We start from the raw sequence: 21,053 nt of genomic DNA, 5'->3' as shown, positions 1-21,053 counted from the left end.
AAGCCCCACTCCGACCCCCTGGAGGGACGGTCACAGGCCGCCCCCGCTCCGCTCCGCCCCTGTTTCCCTATCCCTATCCCCCTATGGTGGGATACTCGCCTCGCTCTGGGCGCCCCTTACCTGGCGCTGCCGGGTTCTCAAGGTTAGATTGTGAGGGCAGGTCTTGACCCTCGGCCCCACCGCCTCTCGCCCCCGATGCCCACCTTGCCGTCCAGCCCGTCGCTGGTGTGGGGTGCTTGGAAACGCGACCCCCTTCTGCCCTTGCCGGCCCGAGGGTCGATGTTTCCGGCGGCACCTGGGTCCGGTCATCAGCCCTCTCTTCCGGGCCCGGAACGATTATACCAGAGCCCAAGTTTCCCAGCCGGCAGGGTGAGGAGAAAGCAGAGGCGAGACCGCGCCCGCCACTAGGAAAAGGAAGGGGGCGGGCCCTGCGCGAAGCATTTTGGGAACGCGTGGTATTCTGGGAGCGCGGGCCCCGCCATTCACTCGCTTCACGCCTTCGCAGTCTGAAGAGTCACCTCCGCACCAGAAAGGAAGAGGAGACCGGAACCGGTGAGGAGAGGCCGGGGGCGGGCGAGGGTAGGCCGAGGTACCTGCGAGGAGCCGGGGACTGGAGGAGGACGCGCTGCCGGGAAGCTTTGCGGAGCTCGGGGAGGGAGAAGAGCGGGAAGCCCGGCCACCGAAACATGAGCGTCGCCTCACTAGCGCCTGGGAGTGATTTCGTTAGCTTTTCCCCAAAGTACACGCTCTTCAGTTTCTGTACCTCTCCAGGCCAGTGTTTTTTGAATCATTCAGGTAATGGTCTTGAGATCATTTCTGACTGGTTGCCTCCTTCCCCCAAATCCTACCTGGGTGATCCTTTTCAAAGCCCTTTGCATCTCAGCCTCCATCTCCCTTTCAGACACTGGTCCCCTCATGCTTTCTACACCGTTACACAAGTTTCTATCAAGTTTCCCTGCTTCTAAATCGTGTTCGATTCATTTTGTAAGTGCGGATGCCTTTCCATCGGATAATTCCTATACTAACGTGGTTCCCCCCACTGCGTTCAGCATAAAATCCACACTCCTAAGGCTCCGCACCAGGGGAGCCTGTCTTTCCCAATCTCTCCTGTTCCTTTTCCTCTCTTGACCACACAAGATGTGCCCATCTTGGAACAGAAAAAGTCCACTGCTTTTCCCTTTCAATTAGGTCAAGTCGGGCTCTTGCCCCGATTATGTTTTTCCTCCAAGATAAGCATTTCCTGCTTGTAGCACATTGTCACTTTGTGAACACTTTGCTATTTTCTCTTTAGCCTTGATGGTGAAGTAAGTGGAGGGTCAGAGAGCACTTAATGGGTTGAATTAAATGCACTGCCTCTTCTCGATTTGCCTGGATCTTTTGGTCTGTATCTGCACTGCTTAGTGCCCACTGCATTGGGCTCTTGAAACGTGGCTAATGTAACTGAGGGACTGAATTTTCTACTTTAATTTTATTTCACTTTAATTGAGTTTAATTTCAGTAGCTGCATGCAGACAGTGGCTACTGCCTTGGACAGCTCAGGTCTGTGTCATAGGTTCTCCAAGAGTTGTTACCTACAACTGAGGGTTGACAAATATACGTGCATTTCAACCTTCTCTTCTCCAACACACAGTATTGGGGAACACATAGTTATTTGATGAAAAGTAAGCGATCTACAGTGGGAGGAACTTTTCATTCCCTTTCATTAGCTTTCCCTTTAGCCCCCCTGTTCCTCCCCACCCACATCTTGCATGTGTTTGCCAGATAGGTCCTTCAAGCTAGGGGTTAAGCTACTTTTTTCTGTAAAAAAAATATAATAATAATAACAAACGCACCTTTGGCATCTTGTCTAAGTTTTGTGTAGTTTCAGGCCTTGAGAGCGTGGTGTTTGCCACATGCGTTCTTGGGCTCTGAAAGGTGAACTAACTGTTGTCTCTCTCACTGTAGAACTCTCTTCCTGCCGAGATGTCTATTGGCGTGCCGATTAAAGTCCTGCATGAGGCTGAGGGTCACATCGTGACATGTGAGACGAACACTGGTGAGGTGTATCGAGGGAAGCTCATTGAAGCAGAGGACAACATGAACTGCCAGGTATCCTGCTTTGCACTTGAGACTGTGGGGGAAGCTTGAGCCTGTGCCTTGGAGGACAGAAAGATGGTGGTTGGGGGTCTTTTTGAAGTTCTCATTCAGCAGTTATTTACCGAGTGCCTAATGTGTGCCAGGCACTGCTACAGGTACTGGGGATGTGAGTATAAATAAGAGCCATTCGGAAGTTTGGAATATTTAACTTTGTTCTTTGTGTCTCCCAATCCCATAATCATTTTCTCCCATATTTTGGGGACCTGTTTAAGAAAAGTGACACTACCTTCAAGAGGACCATTGGGTTCGGGGCCACTGTTCATTTACCCCATATGTTTGCATAGTGCTTTGCAGTTAGCAGAATCTTCCGCTCACATATTGTGTTTATTGCCATTTTTCTTGGGAGAGGCATCTCATTTGATTGCATTTATAGCAACTGTCTTGTGAGGTAAGCAGGTTTGGTGATAGTTTCATCATCCATAAGATAGGAAGAATAGGGGACTTCCCTGGTGGTCCAGTAGTAAAGAATCCACCTTACAATGCAGGGAATGTGGGTTCGATCCCTGGTCAGGGAACTAAGATCCCACGTGCCATGGGGCAACTAAGCCTGAGCGCTACAACTACTGAGCTCGCATGTCTAAACTAGAGCCCATGTGCCGAAAACTACAGAGCTCACGTGCTCTGGAACCCGTGCGCCACAACTAGAGAGAGAAAAGCCACAACGAAAGATCCCGCATGCCGCAACTAAGAACCAATGCAGCCAGAGATAAATTAAATAAATAAATAATAAACCTTAAAAAAGAAAGATAGGAAGAATAAGATTAAAGGACTCATCTACTGAACGTCACTCTGTTAATAAATGTTGGAGCCACTTCTTGATGTGGTGCCCTTCCCGTGGCACAGCATTGCTTTTTTTTTTTTTTTTTTTTTTTTTTTTTGCGATACGCGGGCCTCTCACTGTTGTGGCCTCTCCCATTGCGGAGCATAGGCTCCGGACGCGCGGGCTCAGCGGCCATGGCTCACGGGCCCAGCCGCTCCACGGCATGTGGGATCTTCCCGGACCGGGGCACGAACCCGTGTCCCCTGCATCGGCAGGTGGATTCTCAACCACTGTGCCACCAGGGAAGCCCAGCATTGCTTTTTGTTAATAGTCAGGTGGATTTGTATGGCATCACTTTACAAAGTGTAACATAATTTCTCCTTAAGAGCTTGGACTTTGGAATCAGATGTGGCTTTGAATTCTGATTGACCTTGGGCATGTTAATCACCTCAGTTTTCTCGTCTGTAAAATGAGAACAGAATTAGTTCTGCAAGAGATTGACTGGGAAAGCTAACAATAAAGGGTAAAGGAGAGGGAGCAGGAGAGCTTTCAGTCTGGGGTGCTGGTCTGACACAGAGGGGAAAGGAAGGAGGGTTGAGTAGGAATGTATCTCTGAGGAAGTCTCAGCCAGGCAAAGGAAGGTTTCTCATTGGAAGAGTCTAGCATGGGGCACAGGTGGCCTGGCGCTATACCCCCACTGTGGTCAGTCATTGGCTGGCAGCTTGACAAGAGTGGCTTCAGGGTGAATGCTGTGGTGGATCCCAGTCCGAGCAGTGCACTCCTAAGACTGCCACTGGGGTAATACCCCCACCCCAGGGCTGTTCTGAAGATCAGATGAGAGAGAGAGAGAGAGAAAGAGAGAGAGAGATGGAGATGTGTGTGTGTGTGTGTGTGTGTGTGTGTGTGTGTGTGTGTGTCAGGCAACTAGCTCAGCGCCTTGCACATTGTAAATGTCAACATATGGTACCTGTTGATATTTTCTAGGTGAGAAAACTGAAGGTCAGAGAGGTGAGGTGACTTACCCAAGGTCATATTGCAGGACGTGTCCTAAGTATCCATTGTTTCACAGGGTTCATTGGTTTATTTGTGATTTCTCTGTAGGTGTGAGCATCCTCTTCCTGCCAGGTTGACCAGCTGGGGGTTCCCTCGTGTTTGGGGAAATAGACGTCTGTTGACTGCAGGTTTCTCTCCTCGGTGTTAACGCCACAGAGGTGGGTGGGTGGCCTCTCTGCAGGTCTGGTGGGGCCAGGCCTCCTTTGCCTTCATGAGGTATGGCTGTCATAGGTCCAGTCCTCTGGCTGAAGGCATCCTCATCCATTTTAAGGTGCTTCAGTTTGGTGAGTAGAATGCAAGACTAGGATAGGGAATCTTTGTCTGTTTATTCAGCTGTTTATTTGGATAGCTTTCTGAGTTTGCAGAGCTTCAGACTTCCCATCTATAACGTGAAGGAAAGGTGTCTGACCGGGTGCCCTTGGTGTTCTCTCTAATGGTAGCCAGTGTGAAGTAAAGCACACAAACCCTGTGATGGATCTGGAATCATTGCAGCCTGCCACCTGGTGTGACTTGTCGTGAGCTTTGGACCTCCCTCACCCTCTGTTCCCTCCTTTCTAAATCAGGGATAAAAATAGCACCTCAGCCTCAGGACTGTAGTGCAGAATAAATGAGCCGTTGCATGTCAGACAGTGGGGGCCTGCCACCTCCTTCCACCTGTGTTAATCTGCTAGGGCTGCCATAACAGAGTCCTATGCTGGGTGGCTTAAACAACAGAAATTTATTCTCAGGGTTCTGGAGGCTAGAAGTTCGAGATCAAGGTGTTGCAAGGTTGGTTCTTCTGAGGGCCGTGAGGGAAGGATCTATTCCAAGCCTCTCTCCTTGGCTTATAGATGGCTGTCTTCTTCCTTTTTCTTCATGTGGTCTTCCCTCTGTGTGTGTCCGTATCATAATCTCTTCTTATAAGGACATAAGTCATATTGGACTAGGGCCCAGTTACCTCTGTAAAGATCCAGTCTTGAAATACAGTCACATTGGTGGGGGCTAAGACTTCAATATATGAATTTGGGGGGTGGGTACAATTCAGCCTGTTACCCTGCCCGTGCCAAGATTCGAGGCCTCACGGGGTATAGCGATACCTGGCGCGTTGGATAGACCCCAGCAGGCTGTGGCGGAGCTGAGCCCACTGTGATGAGCACCCAGCACAGTTGACTCACGTGTGCCCGGGCTGGGAGGCCGATGGTGCCTGCTGTTCTCCTTTCTTCCTAGTCCCAGTAAGTCTGCCCTTTGGGGATGAGAGTGTCCTCTTGGCTCTCTCTCTGCTTGTTCTTTGCTAGAGGGCAGCTGGAGTTCAGTGTTTGCCATTTGATGTTGGGTTCTAATAACATTTTCTATTATAAAAATGGTGTGGGGGACTTCCCTGGTGGCGCAGTGGTTAGGAATCTGCCTGCCAATGCAGGGGACACGGGTTCGAGCCCTGGTCCAGGAAGATCCCATATGCCCCAGAACACCTAAGCCCACGTGCCACAACTACTGAGCCTGTGCTCTAGAGCCTGCGAGCCACAACTACTGAGCCCGTGTGCCTAGAGCCCGTAACAAGAGAAGCCACCGCAATGAGAAGCCCATGCACCGCAACGAAGAGTAGCCCCCTCTCACCGCAACTAGAGAAAGCCCGCACGCAGCAACGAAGACCCAATGCAGCCAAAAAATAAATAAATAAAATTTAAAACAAAAAAAGGTTTTTGAGGAAGACCAAAGTGAATAGTTGTTTTTTCGTGGGAAATTATATGTGATTAAATTTTAAAAAATATTTTTCTTACCTTAAAATGACAATCATGTGTTAAGCTTGTGATCATAAAGCACAGTAAATGTTACTTTTTAAAAAGAGAGTAAGGGCCAAATCCAAAATTTCATTATCTTTAAAGTGACGTAATTCCTAGACGTTTTGGTGGGGGAAAAGTGATAGTTAATAGATTCTGCAGAAATGATGCTTTAGGGGCTTTGGCATGATCACCCCGTCAGTGACAGGACTATTTGAACTGTTCTTGGCTGTGGCATAATGGTCTGTGGAAAAATCTACCTAGATGTTTCTTCTGAGCTATTTGAGAGTGGATTGCAGTCATCATACTCCTTTATTGCATAATATGTTGTGTATATCTGTATATTTCCTCTTACTGTATCCATAGTACAGTTATTAATTCAAGAACTCCAAGATTGAGTCAGTACTTTAACCTGCAGTGTATCCAGTTTCTACAGGTGCACAGTGTGTCCTTTATGGCCGTGTAGTCCTCTCTGCCTCCTGGGTTTAGTTGTCAACTCATTTGATGCTTCTTTAGTCTGGGACGGTTCCTCCAAGTTTGTTTTTCACACCATTGATGATTTTGAAGACTGGAGGCCAGTTATTTTGTTAGAATGTCCCTTGATTGGGGTTTCTCTGATGCTTCTTCCTAATTAGATTTGGGTTATGCTTTTATGGGCTGTTATTGTGTGATTTTTGTCTCCCCAGAGGGTCAGTCAGGCCTAAACACCTGTTTGCCCCTTGTTTGCAATGTTAACCTTGATCTTTTGGTTAAGGTGTTATGTGGTCTCTCCACTGTACGTTCCTTTTCCTTTTGTAGTAACTAATGAGAATTTTGTGGGGAGGTTCTTTAAGTAAATACCTTGTGAGCATTCTGTTCCTCATTATTGTCCCATTCCTCAGCCCCATTTAGCTTCCCGTGAAGATTCTTGCTTGAATCTTTTTACTATTACGGTTGCAAAGAATAATTTTTGTTTTTCCTCCATCATTCTTTCTGTATTTATTGGGTCTGCTGTATGGAAGTGCCTTCCCTTACCCCCCATTTATCCATTCATTTACTATCAGTATAGGCTCATACTGTCAATATGTTTTGTTAAGGGTGTTACAATCCATTGCTGTCAATGTTTATTTTGATGTTCCAGTTATCCCAGATTTGACCAGTAGGAGCCTCTCAAGCTGACTCCTGTGCCCTTTGGTGTGTCCTGGTCATTTTGAGGGAGCACATCCCTACCTTCTGGTATAAGTTGCTTGTTAACAGGCTCATCTTTTACCTTCCCTAACCCAGCTCTGGAATCAGCCATTTCTTCAGGAGCCTTGCTTTCTTTTAGGTTGGGAGTAGAATTTAGAAACCAAACTCTAAATTCTACTGGGTGCTGTTAAGTATTTTGAAGTCTTAGTTTAACTTGTCAAACTAGGACCTGTCTCCAAACGGCTGTGTGCTTAATAGTGCCAGAAGGTTCTGTCATTCCATGCACATTCTGTGCCAGATACTATGCTGGGGTTTTACATACAATAGGTCCTTGAATCATCACAGGACCTCTCTGAGGACAAGCTTCCAGATGCCCAGGGTGACCAAGCATGGAAGGAGCCAATCTAAACCCAAGTGTCTGACTCCCAAGTCTGTGAACTTGGCAACAGTCTCTAAAATGAGGCCTAGAGTAAACCTGTTGGATCCCATTGCCTCTGAAAGCATCAAGCTCTCAGTTCTGACTGTCAGATTCCAGACAGGAAAGTGAGGGTGGTGGGACAGGGAGAGGGTGAACATCTGCTGGCTGCTCGCCATGTGCCCCGCAGCTGGGATGCTGTGACCGACTGTCCTTGGCCACCCAGCACTCTCCACCCCGGCCCCAGACATGTGGGTAATGAGTCCAGAGACGGTCTGTACTAAGATCTTCTCTCCCCGAAGTGTCATTGCAGTTGGGCACCTGGCTTATGCCATCTGTGTTTCATTGTGGCTGTTTGGGAGAGTTGAATGGACGGGGTGTTCCTGCCTGACTTTCATTTAAACCGAGTTCACACAAGTTGCTGCCTTTAGCTCATGATGCGAGCGCAGCTCGGGCTTGTTGACAAGCTGTGTACCCGGCGGAGGGATACACGGCGCGGCCATTTCTCTGCTAGTGCCGTGGAGAGAGCGCGAGAGCAGTGGCCCGCCTGGTTCCTAGGCTGTAATAGGACTAGGGATGCTGGGCTCTTTCTTGCTTCAGCCCAGGTGGACACGTGCCATTTGTGAAAGCACTCAGTGTAAGTGTTGTTGATCTTCCGTAACAGCCTCTGTCAGGGATTCTCAGAGAGGTTTGGGGAGGGAGTGAGATGTACCAGGATGTGCTGGAGGGGAGGCGGCTTGGCAGCTGCAGGGCAGCCTTAGAGCGTGTTTGATCTTTCTGCTGGGCGCTTGTGCAGAGGCCACGGGGGCCAGTTAACACTTGAAGAAAAGAGCAAGTCAGGCTGAGGTGACAACAAGCAGCAGAAATTGGGGAGCCAGCACACCTCTCTCCCATGTGGACTTGACCCATTCTGAATAAATTGTAGTCCTTTTCCATCCAGAAGGCTGGTAAAATAAGCTGCTTTATCTGATAAACGTGGTGCCTGTTGAGATTGGCACTGGCAGGTTTGTGTCATGTTCCCACGCCCGGCCAGTATCCTGGCTGGATTCTCCTCTAAGCCCCCCTTCATCCCCCACCCCCCATCCCATGGTTGACGCATTCATCTGTCTGAAGTGCCACCCTAGCCCTGTCTGCCCTGCCTCTATCCACAAACTTGCATGGCCCCATAGTCTCTGAGGTGACGACCCTGCCCTCAGTCCCAGTTCCTCTGCTCTATGTCCTGTCTGGTCTTTGTGTGAACTCTCGCCTCACACCTGTCCTGTATTCTGAGCCATTCGTGCAGGCACTGCCACCCCCACTTCTCAGTCCCTGTCACCCAAGCCAGAGGGGCTCTGTCTCACTTACTCGAGTGTGTCCCCTGGGAGGTCAGGGACCGCATCTGGTGCACGCTCGTAACCCTCATGGCGCCTTTGCAGTCCATGTGCTGGGCAGATACGGGAGGGGACACAGGGGTTGGACAAGCAATTCTAAGCCATTTCAGTTAGTTTATCACGTGCTGGTGGGAGAGTGAGGATGGCAGAGTTGGGGCTCTGGGGGCCAGTCCAGGCGTTTGAATCAGGAGTCCCTGCCTTCTGGCTGTTGGACCTTGGACAAGTGCCTTAGTTTTTTTATCTTAAAAAATGGGAAATCTCGGGCTTCCCTGGTGGCGCAATGGTTGAGAGTCCGCCTGCCGATGCAGGGGACACGGGTTCATGCCCCGGTCCGGGAAGATCCCACATGCCGCGGAGCGGCTGGGCCTGTGAGCCATGGCCACTGAGGCTGCGCGTCTGGAGCCTGTGCTCCGCAACGGGAGAGGCCACAACAGTGAGAGGCCCGCGTACCACAAAAAAAAAAAAAAAAAAAAATGGGGGGTGGGGAATCTCATACTGTTAGGACCATCTCTGTGGATTGCTGAGCACAGTCCCTGGCACACGCAATAGGCCTGGGGTTCCCCCAGCTTTACGTAGTGGTGTGAGTTTCTGCATTTCTGGACTCCCCTCCCTGCCAAGGCTTGTCTTCACATACCCTGCTCTCCACTGGTGCTGTTGGCCTTTACTCATGAGCCGGTGGTTCCCTTCCAGATGTCCAACATCACAGTCACATACAGAGATGGCCGAGTGGCACAGCTGGAGCAGGTGTACATCCGTGGCAGCAAGATCCGCTTTCTGATTTTGCCTGACATGCTGAAAAACGCACCCATGTTAAAGAGCATGAAAAATAAAAACCAAGGCTCGGGGGCCGGTCGGGGAAAGGCTGCTATTCTGAAGGCCCAAGGTAGGTGCTCCTCGTGCACTGGTTGTGACATGTGGGTGTGTCGTGTACCTTTTAGAAATGCCCTGTTATTGCTGGGGCATGGGGGTGGACCTGACCTGAGCCATCTCCATACCCACTGCCACCCCTTTTCCCTGCAGTCTTGGGGGATCCAAGTGCCCTGCCTTCTCTGTCTGCCTCACCTGATCCCATTCACAGGAGCTATGCAAACTCCAAAGTGGCTCCTTAGAAAGAAGATGGGAACTTAAATGAACGAGTAGATAAGTCTCCTATAATGACTCTTTAGGAGGCCCTTTGTTTTCAGAAATTCTGGGGTGTCTGGGGGAAGCTTGCCCTGGCCTAGTTTGCTGACTAGAGGCACTGTGGTGTTGATTAGCTGACTCCTAAAGCAATGGGATAACAGTTCCTCTTGAGGCTGGGAATGTCTACTGATACGCAATATAAATAAGGGAAATGCGGGGGTGGGGATCCACTTTCAGATAAGTAAGCAGTTTTGAGCCATCTTTACCCATTAAAGGGGCCGACTTCATTTTCAAAACTTCTTACATTTGATAATAAGTCCTTCCTTTACCACTTTCCAAAAGTGGGACTAGCCTTTTCCCAGTGACTTGGTCTGACCTCTTTTCTTGGTTAGCCCAACCAGAGTTTTGTATGTGGGTCCTGAAAAGTTCTGCCATGTTGATTAGCTAAGAAAGCAAATGCAGTCGCTAGGAACCGTCTTAGTATTTATTGGTAAAAGGCTTTACAGTGCAGGAAAGTCGTCAGCGTCTCTCAGTATCTTTAGCTGCAGTGCATATGTTGAGTTTAAAGACGCAGTAGAGTAACCCTTTAAAATGCCCTCCAGAAAAACTGATCAGAGAATCTCCTTGCTCTTCCTGGAAGAGAGATAGTTGTGGGGAGATGGGACCAAAGCTCTGGACCTTTGTCCTGGAGAAGGAACTATTTTCAGAAGTTCCAGCTTTGTGCTACAGCTGCTGTTCTCTCTGCTTCCTCAAGGAGGGCTGCCCTCGTTGTCACTGTGTAACGATACCATCTTCTCTAGCAAAGGGAGGAGCCCAGTGGCCGTGCACTAGAAGGCACTTGGCAGTGAGTCTGCCTCGGCCCGCTGACCTCTGCCTGAGCCACTGTGCCTCTGCCAGCCCCAGGCTCTGTAAGAGGAGAGGGGTGAGGCTCCAGTTAGTAGCCGTCAGGATATTGTCACCTGTTCTTCAAAGCCACTGGTCTCCTAGAACCTTTGGGTCACAGAGAACAGCAATCTTTATGTGGGGAGTGGTTTTGGTTTTTTCCCCCCATTCCAAAATATTTCACACCTGCAGAATAGCTCGAAGAATAATAAAACCCCTCACCCAGATTTAATAGATATTAACATCTGTTTGTTTCAGAATTTTAAGTGTGAATTAAATGGATCTGTCATGTTTTATTAGCTCACCCTGGGCCAGCTCTGAGAAATCACCTTTTCTATGGTTCCCATACTGGGTCCCCAAACCACCTTTGCCACAAGGCCTTGCCTCTGGTGGGGAACAGTGCTGGGCTGGAAGGCAGGAGTCGAGGGCTCTCCAGCTCTGATGCCAGGCACCTGCCCCTCCCAGGGTCTCTGTTTACCCCGTGAAATGTGACGGGGTGAGCGTGGTGCTGGACGGGGTGGCCTTTCAGGCCCCTTCCTGGGCCATGTCCTAGGGCTCTGGCTGCTCTATGATATGAGTCCTTACTGACCTGACCTTGTCCTTTCTCTTCCCCACCTTGCAGTGGCCGCAAGAGGGAGAGGACGTGGAATGGGACGTGGAAACATCTTCCAGAAACGAAGATAAATTTATCTTGGACAGAACTTTGCCCTTATTTTTTTCTTTTAGGTTATCTGGGTCAGGAGGGGTGTGCGTATGTATATGTCCTAGGTTATCTTTTGACATCTTTTTCTTTAGATCTGGGTAAATGTTAAACTAAATAATTGTGGTGGGTTTTTCTCTTTTTGAGAATATAAGGACTGTGTGTTCATTTTGTAGTTTTTTTTGTGTGTGTGTGTGTGTTTGCTTTGGCAGCAGGTTAAACTTTCACACCCTGGGAGATGTCCTGCTTTTTTCCAGTTTGAAGTAGCATAGTTACTGATAAGAGCATAAGCTGCTGTTCCAGGCCAGTTGCTGGTTAAGCCCTTGGAACAACTCTGAGGGTGCACAGGTTGCCTCGTTTGTCGGCACGGACGTTCATGGAGCACTTTGTTCAGGCAGCCTTTGTGGGCGCACCATCAGCTCAGCTTGAACAACACAACACACGTGGTCATGGTCTGTGAAAAAAACCTAATACTGTGACCTTGTAGCCTGGAAACCCCAGTGACTCAGCATTTAGCAAAAGTAATCCAATAGTAAAAGGTAATTCAGGGCTTCTCTGGTGGCACAGTGGTTATGAATCCGCCTGCCAACGCAGGGGACACGGGTTCCATCCCTGGTCCAGAAAGATCCCACATGCCGCGGAGCAACTAAGCCCGTGCCACAACTACTGAACCTGCGCTCTAGAGTCTGTGTGCCACAACTACTGAAGTCTGCGCGGCTAGAGCCCGTGCTCGTCAACAAGAGAAGCCACCACAATTAGAAGCCTGTGCACCACAAAGAAGAGAAGCCCCCGCTTGCCGCAACTAAAGAAAGCCTGCGCACAGCAATGAAGACCCAACACAACCAAAACCAAATTAATTAATTAACTTAAAAAAATGATCCTGATGTGTCAGGACTTTAAAAAAAAGGGGGAGGGGGCTTCCCTGGTGGCACAGTGGTTAAGAACCCACCTGTCAATGCAGGGGATGTGGGTTCGAGCCCCAGTCCGGGAAGATCCCACATGCCACAGAGCAACTAAGCCCGTGCGCCACAACTACTGAGCCTGCACTCTAGAGCCCATGCTCCACAATAAGAGAAGCCCCCGCAATGAGAAGCCCGCACACCGCAACGAAGGGTAGCCCCCACTCGCCGCAACTAGAGAAAGCCCGCACACAGCAACAAAGACCCAACGCAGCCAAAAATAAATTAAATTAAAAAAAAAAAAACAAAAAACTAAAAATAGCGCTACCATATGATCTAGCAATCCCACTGCTGGGCATACACCCTGAGAAAAACATAATTTAAAAAGATACATATATTGCAAAGTTCATTGCAGCAGTATTTACAATAGCCATGACATGGAAGCAACCTAAATGTCCATCAGCAGATGAATCGATAAAGAAGATGTGGTACATATATACAACGGAGTATTAGCCATAAAAAGGAATGAAACTGGGTCATTTATAGTGATGTGGATGAACCTAGAGTCTGTCATACAGATTGAAGAAAGAGAAAAAAAATATATCGTTCATTAACGCATACATATGGAATCTAGAAAAATGGTACTGATGAACCTATTTGCAGGGTAGGAAAAGAGACGCAGACATTGTTCCGCAAGCGGGGGCCACTCTTCATCACGGTGTGTGGGCTTCTTATTGCAGTGGCTTCTCCTGTTGCAGAGCACGGTCTCCAGGCACGCAGACTTCAGTAGTTGTGGCTCGCGGGCTCTAGAGCACAGGCTCAGTAGCTGTGGCGCACGGGCTTAGTCGTTCCACAGCATGTGGGATCTTCCTGGACCAGGGCTCGAACCCGTGTCCCCTGTGTTGGCAGGCAGATTCCCAACCACTGCACCACCAGGGAAGCCCCTATTTTTAGTTTTTTAAGGAACCTCCATACTATTCTCCATAGTGGCTGTATCAATTTACATTCCCACCAACAGTGCAAGAGGGTTCCCTTTTCTCCACAACCTCTCCAGCATTTATTGTTTATAGATTTTTTTGATGATGGCCATTCTGACCAGTGTGAGGTGGTACCTCATTGTGGTTTTGATTTGCATTTCTCTAATAATTAGTGATGTTGAGCATCTTTTCGTGTGTTTGTTGGCCATCTGTATCAAGTAGAGATTTTCTAGTAAGCTTTGTCTTGTGGTTATGACACAACCACGTGGTGACAGACCTTGTTTCATTCCTGTAATAAGAACTCGAGGACAGTGAGCATCATTGAGTCTGTCAGCTAACAGGACCGTTCCCCACGAGAGCAGCCCCTGTGTTGTGTCTCTTGCTCCCCCACCCCCAGCTCCTCTGATATGTTTGGATGCAGTGTGGCCAGTGACCCAACAAGCAGTGCTGCTCCAGTGGAGGGTTTCCTGCACGTGGGGTGGTTTCCATGAACTCACTGTGGAAGGGAGTTAATTTGTTTTAGATGTGAACAAGAGTTAACTTGTTTCTGATAAGAAAAGAAACATGCACATTGAGTTACATACAGAGTGGGTTTCTTTCAGGTAGAAGTTATGATACCCATAGTGCCCTGTCTGGAATACCCTCCCCCTTCCCCTTGATTTAGACATTGATTTATTGGCTTCTTAATTGAGCCTCCTGAATTAGTAATATAGTGAGTTAGAGCAGTGGTTTCCACATCAGCTAGAGATCTTGTTAGAAGTGAAGGTTGCACAGCACCACCCCTAGAGATGCCTATTACTTGGTCTGGAATTTGAACCCAGGAATCTGCATTTTAAACCATGCCCTTGCCGCCACAGCTCCATGATTCTAATTCGGTATATCCAAGGCCACATTTTGACCCTGGTCTAGAGTGTCTTTATTTTATGTAAGCGCTACATTTTTTAATTCTGATTTTTGGCTGCACCACACGGCTTGTGGGGTCTCAGTTCCCTGACCAGGGATTGAACCCGGGCTCTCAGCAGCTGAGTCCCAAACTGGACTGCCAGGGAATTCCCTGGAAGTTTTATAAAACAATAAAGAAGATTAACCTAAAACATAGAGCTTTGTAAACAGTTTTATATCTTGCACTTCAGAAAAAAATCAGTTACTCACATTGAAAGAGCAAATAGTTCTGAGAGACTTATGAAAAACAACAACCCTCCTGCCCTGTCTGACCCTCTCCCCCATTTCCCTTGCTTCTGGGGAGTCCCTTTCAACTCTTGGCTTGTTGTTTGTATTTGCCTCCATGTCTCAATTTAAACCTGTTTGTATGGCTACTCCTTGATATTTCGTTTTAGGCATTTATCTTTCAGCTTCTCCTTCCTCCTGCCCACCATGTATGGGCTCCCCATCACCCATCTCCCTGATATTATAATTCTGGTTAGATCATATTCAGTATTTATGTTATTAGGGCTGGGCATTTAAATCACAGCTGAGCCAGGTGGTAGACTAGATTACTTTCCTGCAGAACTAACTTTTTCCTAGAATTAATTCACTTACATTCTTATTGGCTTAATTTTCTGTCAACTTGTCACTGGTTTAACCTCAGACTTCTCTGGAGACATAAATACATCATCTATTTGATCAGTTTCTTCTTGATAGGCCCCACTCTGGACTGGCTTTCCTTTGTGCCTAAGGTATTGCCGTTATCATGGACTTTCCTCTGTTGAATCTCCTGTTGTTTGTGTAACCTTTTCCTCATGGTTTATTACCTCGTCCAGTAGAGACCTGCTGTGGAAGGGGTGCATGGGAAGTAATTTTTTGAGAGACGTTGCATGTCTGAAAGTGTCTTGTTCTCTCATACTCGATTGAGTATGAAATTCTAGGTTGGTGTTCGTCTTCCTTTAGAATTTTGAAGGCGTCGTTACTTTTTCATCTAGCATCTTGTGTTGCTGTGGAGAAGTCTGAGACCGTTCTGAGTGCTGACCTTTGTATGTGACTCTCTCCCTTCTGTTGCCAGTGTTCTGAGATTCACACTGACGTGCCTTGGCAAAGGTCTATTGGTGCATTGTGCTAGGCTCTTGCTGAACCTTTTCAGAATGGACTTTAATCCTTCATTTCTGGGAAACTTTCTTGAATTACTTGTTAATGATTTCCTACCTTTGGTTTTCTGGTTTTGCTTTCTGGAATTCCTGTTATTCAGATGTTGGATCTCCTGGACTTACCTGTTTTTCTCCTCTTTTCTCTCCTTGCCTCCCCTATCCCCCATTTTCTTGTTTTTTGACCTCCTTTGTAGGTTTCCCCAAGTTGATTCTCTGAAGCTTCATTTTTCTTTTTTTTTTTTTTAATTTTTATTTATTTTTTTGGTTGCATTGGGTCTTCGTTGCTGTGTGCAGGCTTTTTCTAGTTGCGGCGAGTGGGGGGCTACGCTTGTGGTGTGTGGGCTTCTCATTGTGGTGGCTTCTCTTGTTGTGGAGCACGGGCTCTAGGCGTGCAGGCTCAGTAGTTGTGGCTCGCAGGCTCTAGAGTGCAGGCTCAGTAGTTGTGGTGCACGGGCTTTGTTGCTCCGCGGCATGTGGGATCTTCCCGGACCAGGACTTGAACCCGTGTCCCCTGCATTGGCAGGAGGATTCTTAACCACAGCGCCACCTGGGGACACCAGTCCTGTTTTGTTGTTTTTAATAGGACCTTGGGACTTCCCTGGCGGTCCAGTGGTTAAACTCCATGCTTCCACTGCAGGGGGCACGAGTTCAAACCCTGGTTGGGGAACTAAGATCCCACATGCCGCACAGCACGGGCAAAAAAAAAAAAATATGACGTCATTCCAGGGTTGCAATATCTTCCTATCTCTGAGGACGTTAATTAATGTGCTGTGTTGAAGCTTTCATCTCCTGCGTGATGTTTTCTTACCCCTTTCTGTTTTAGTCTTTCGTGTTACAGACTTTCCTTAGCTGCCTGGCAATCATTGGTAGTCTACTTGTGTTTAAGAGCAGGGTATTAAAAAGAATATACGTTTGTAAGGTGACCTGATTGGACTTTTTTGAGTAAATCTCCAATGTCCGTATCTTTAGGACTTTCCTCTTGGGCTGGTCAGATTCCTTGGAGAAACCTTCAGTCTTGTCAGGTGGGTTTACCTTGAACTGCTGGCCTACTGGGAGCTCAGTGGGGGAAGAGGACTGGGTATTTTCAGCACTCATGTCCAGATTCACTTCATCTTCCAGGTCTCTGGGAAGGCTTCCTAGTCCAGAAACCTTCTAACACCCTCTGGAGAGTAAGCATCCAACTTTTTGCCAGAGTTGGGAAGGGGCAGTCTCAAGATCATATGAAGGTCTGAATATTTAAGCACATTCTCTCCTTTTCAAAAACATGTCTTTTCTTGGAAAACATACGACTTTAAAATTGAAAACCACTTGGCAAGGTAAAGAAGATACAGAACAAAGGATGATGTCATAGAAAGATAACTGGACCAAGACTTAAGAGATGGATTCTGGCTCTGACTACCTCCACTACCAATTCTGTCTAAGCCTCTGGTTTGTTATCTATACAAGGGAGGGTTTAGACTCAGTTGATTCATGATACTGTCTCAGCTTCTATACTCACCTGCTGAGTATTTCATAACCTTTTTAAAAAAATAAAGTCAAAGCACACAGGATTTTTTTCTGCTTCTGGCCAAGATGGAGGTAATTGCCTAGACTTACCCTCATGCCTGAAAAAAAATCAAAACTCAGGACACTGAAGGAGAGTAATCCCTGAGAGATGGGAAACAAATAAGGTGAGCTTACTGCCTTGTGAGAGTTTCCAGGCTATGACACAGGGGGAACCACCAGGCTCTCTGGTTTGAGGAGCCAGCTCGAGTTCATAGTACAGAACAGCAGGAGAAGAAAGCTGCATAGAGGACCCAGGAGGTCTGCAGAAGATCCCTCTTGAATATTCAGAATACCGATCAGCATACAAGTGTGAGGAAACAGGATGGGGAAGGAACCATCAAAAAGGATAATAACAGTGCATTCCCACCAGCCAGAGAAAAACTCAACTCACAGGATAGTGGATAGACTATTATACCAAGAATTTTATTTTAATCAGGTATAGTAAGGTGACAGACATGGAGATGACTTCCTTGAAAGAAGAGTTGATTACAATTCTCAAGAGCAGGGAGCATGCCATGCCATGCAGGGTCACACGAGGAAACATCAGGTGGGTCAAGAGGCAGGAGTGAAAGGAGAGCATGGCCCAGAGCCTCTGTTATGGTTTCCACAGGGAAAGCATGGGTGAGGCAGCGTAAACCAGTTTGAGTAAGTCTAGAATTGGATAATTTAAACAAATCAGAGGGCTCTGAGCCATAGGGGTAGTCTACAGTTATGTGGTACCTGGCCCTGTGGTGATTTATAGCAGGGCAGATAATGGTTTGGTGTGTGAGAATTAAACGTCGTTGCGGGTAGACTTTGGATTGGTTAGTTTTTATGTGAAAGGTATACTGTGCAGGCAAATTGTTTACTATCTCTAGGAAATAACTAATTCTAGGAGGGGCAGTCTCTCCAGGATGAGCAAGGCCCCAAGATGTCAAAGCACCATTTAAAAATTTTTAAAACATTCAATAGGGGCTTCCCTGGTGGCGCAGTGGTTGAGAGTCCGCCTGCCGATGCGGGGGACGCGGGTTCGTGCCCCGGTCTGGGAGGATTCCGCGTGCTGCAGAGTGGCTGGGTCCGTGGGCCATAGCCGCTGAGCCTGCACGTCCGGAGCCTGTGCTCCGCAGCAGGAGAGGCTGCGGCAGTGGGGGGCCCGTGTACTGCAAAAAAAAAAAAAAATTCAATAAAAAAACATTAAACACGAATAATACAAAAATATGATGTATTTTAAGACAAGTATCCAGGAAAGTCTTGCATCATAAATGAACTATTAGCCCTAGATTGAGCATTGCTCTGGACCCAGCTAACAAATCATAAAAACAGGACTTGAAAGGATCAAGCTGTTACCAGGTCAGTTAGCTGTATTCTAGAACAAAGCCCAAAAAGATTTATAGGAACATAAAAACATCTAGCACCCTACAAAGTAAAATTCACAATGTCTGGCATCCAGTCAAAGATTACCAGGCATGCAAAGAGGCAGGAAAGCACAACCTGTAATAAGAATAATCAAAACATTCAAAACTGACACAGATGTTAGAAGTAGCAGAGAAGGACATTAAGACAGTTGTTTTTTTTGTTTTGTTTTGTTTTTATAAATTTATTTTTGGCTGTGTTGGGTCTTTGTTGCTGTGTGCAGGCTTTCTCTAGTTGCGGCGAGTGGGGGCTACTCTTCATTGCGGTGTGTGGGCTTCTCATTGTGGAGCACGGGCTCTAGGCATGTGGGCTTCAGTAGTTGTGGCAGGTGGGCTCAGTAGTTGTGGCACACAGGCTTAGCTGCTCCATGGCATGTGGGATCTTCCCGGACCAGGGCTTGAACCTGTGTCCCCTGCATTGGAAGGTGGATTCTTAACCACTGCACCACCAGGGAAGCCCAAGACGTTTGTTTTAACTCTTTCATGTATTCAAAAAGTTAAGTAGAAACAAGTACAATCTAAAAAGAAGGACGAGGGAGTTCTTTGGTAGTCTAGTGGTTAGGACGCAGCACTTTCACTGCTGTGGCCTGGGTTCAATCCCTGGCTGGGGAACTGAGATCCCGCAAGCCATGCAGCACAGCCAAAATAATAATAATGAAAACAAAAAAAAGGACGAGGGGGTGTAATAGGAGGAGAAAGGAGAAGGAAAAGAGAAAGAGAAACTTCTCATTGAACTGCTATAGCTGGACGGGATTCACAGCAGATTAGACATTACAGAAGAAAAACTCAATGAACTTTAAGGCATAAGCTATAGAAACTATCCAAGGTGAAACACACAGAAAAAAAGAATTTGCAAAAGAAAGGACCTTTGGGACAACTCCAAGTTTCCTAATATATGGGTAGTTGGAGTCCCCAAAGGAGAGGTGATGAGGGGACAGAAAAAGTACTTCAAGTAATAATGGCCAAAAACTTTCCTAACTGGATGAAAACTATAAACCCACAGATCCCAAAAGCTAAATGAACTCCAAGCACAAGAAAATGACACCAAGGCATATAAAGCCAGTGGTGAAGAGAAAAATTCCAAAAAGCAGCTGGAGAAAAACAAATGTTATATTAGAGGAACAAAGATAAGGATGACATTTCTCATTGGGAACCATGCAAACGTGAAGACAGTGAAGCAACTTCAAAGTATTGACAGAAAAAATTATCAATCTAGAATTCAATACCTGGGGGGGGGGATAAATCTTTTTAACATGAAGGCAAAATAAAATGTTTTCAGACACACAAAGCCTGAAAAAAATTCATCACCAGGAGGCCTGCTATACAAAAAATGTTAAAGGACATCCTTCTAGAAAAAGGAAAACTAGACCAGATGGAAATCTGGATCTACACAAAGGAATGAAGATTGTATTATGGCGCTTATGACATGTAGAAGTAAAATGCATGACAATATTAGCATAAAGGCCAAGAGGGGAAAACATATACTACCGTAAATTTCTTATATTAGAAGTGGTATATTACTTGAAGTATATGATAATTTTAAAAGGTATAATATAAACCCCAAAGCAACACTAAAATAACAAAGAATTATGCCAACATTCAAATATCCAACAGCTGATGAATGGGTAAACAAAAGTGGTATATCCATACAATTAGAATATTATTTAGCCATTAAAAGGAATGAATTACTGGCACATGCTACAACATGGATGAATTTTGAAAACATGGTAAGTGAAAGAAGACACAAAAGGCCACATGTTGTACGTTTCCATGTATATGGAATGTCCATAATAGGCAAATTCATAGACACAAAGCAGATTAGTGATTGCCAGAGATTGGGGGAGGGGAGAATACGGAGTGCCTGCTTAATGGATATGGGGTTTCTTTTTGGGGTAATGAAAATGTTCTGTCATTAGATAGTGATGATGGTTGCACAACATGGAGAATGTACTAAAAACAATTGCACACTTTAAAATGGTTAACATGGGGCTACCCTGCTGGCGCAGTGGTTGAGAGTCCGCCTGCCGATGGAGGGGACACAGGTTCGTGCCCCGGTCCAGGAAGATCCCACATGACACGGAGCAACTAAGCCCATGCGCCACAACTACCGAGCCTGTGCTCTGGAGCCTGTGAGCCACAACTACTGAAGCCCGCATGCCACAACTACCTAAGCCGGCACACCTAGAGCCTGTGCTTCGCAGCAAGAGAAGTTACTGCAATGAGAAGCCCACGCAACGAAGAGTAGCCCCCTCTCACTGCAACTAGAGAAAGCCCACGTGCAGCAATAAGGACCCAACACAGACAAAAATAAATACATTTAAAAGAACAGATGGGATAAATAAAAAATAAATAGCAAGATAGTAGGCTTAAGTCTAACCATATCAATAATCACAGTAAATGTAAATGGTATAAACACTCCAATTAAAAAGCAGAGATTGTCAGATTGGATTGAAAAAGCAAAACCCAACTACATGCTACCTACAAGAAACACTTTATTATTTGTTTGTTTACTTTTGGCTGCGTTGGGTCTTCTTTGCTGCACACGGGCTTTCTCTAGTTGCAGTCAGTGGGGGCTACTCTTCGTTGCGGTGCCTGGGCTTCTCATTGTGGTGGCTTCTCTTGTTGCAGAGCACAGGCTCTAAGCACGCGGGCTTCAGTAGTTGCGGCATGTGGGCTCAGTAGTTGTGGCTCACAGGCTCTAGAGCGCGGGCTAAGTAGTTGTGCATGGGCTTAGTTGCTCCACAGTATGTGGGATCTTCCCAGACCAGGGATCGAATCTGTGTTCCCCACATTAGCAG

At 46.9% G+C, this 21,053-nt stretch overlaps 1 protein-coding gene across 1 annotated transcript; it reads left to right on the top strand.

The window, feature by feature from the left end:
* The first annotated feature begins 101 nt into the window (after positions 1-101).
* SNRPD3 (small nuclear ribonucleoprotein D3 polypeptide) lies at positions 102-11,513 on the top strand. Its single transcript, XM_065889567.1, has 4 exons — positions 102-552; positions 1,945-2,088; positions 9,349-9,541; positions 11,285-11,513. The coding sequence occupies exons 2-4, from the start codon at positions 1,963-1,965 to the stop codon at positions 11,344-11,346; spliced, it is 381 nt and encodes a 126-aa protein (XP_065745639.1). The 5' UTR covers positions 102-552; positions 1,945-1,962; the 3' UTR covers positions 11,347-11,513.
* The last annotated feature ends 9,540 nt before the right edge of the window (positions 11,514-21,053 follow it).

Source organism: Phocoena phocoena, chromosome 13 (assembly GCF_963924675.1).
Source record: "Phocoena phocoena chromosome 13, mPhoPho1.1, whole genome shotgun sequence".
In the NCBI taxonomy this organism is placed as follows: domain Eukaryota; kingdom Metazoa; phylum Chordata; class Mammalia; order Artiodactyla; family Phocoenidae; genus Phocoena; species Phocoena phocoena.
Note: the sequence above shows the minus strand (reverse complement) of the source record. Positions and strands in the feature narration are given on the sequence as shown.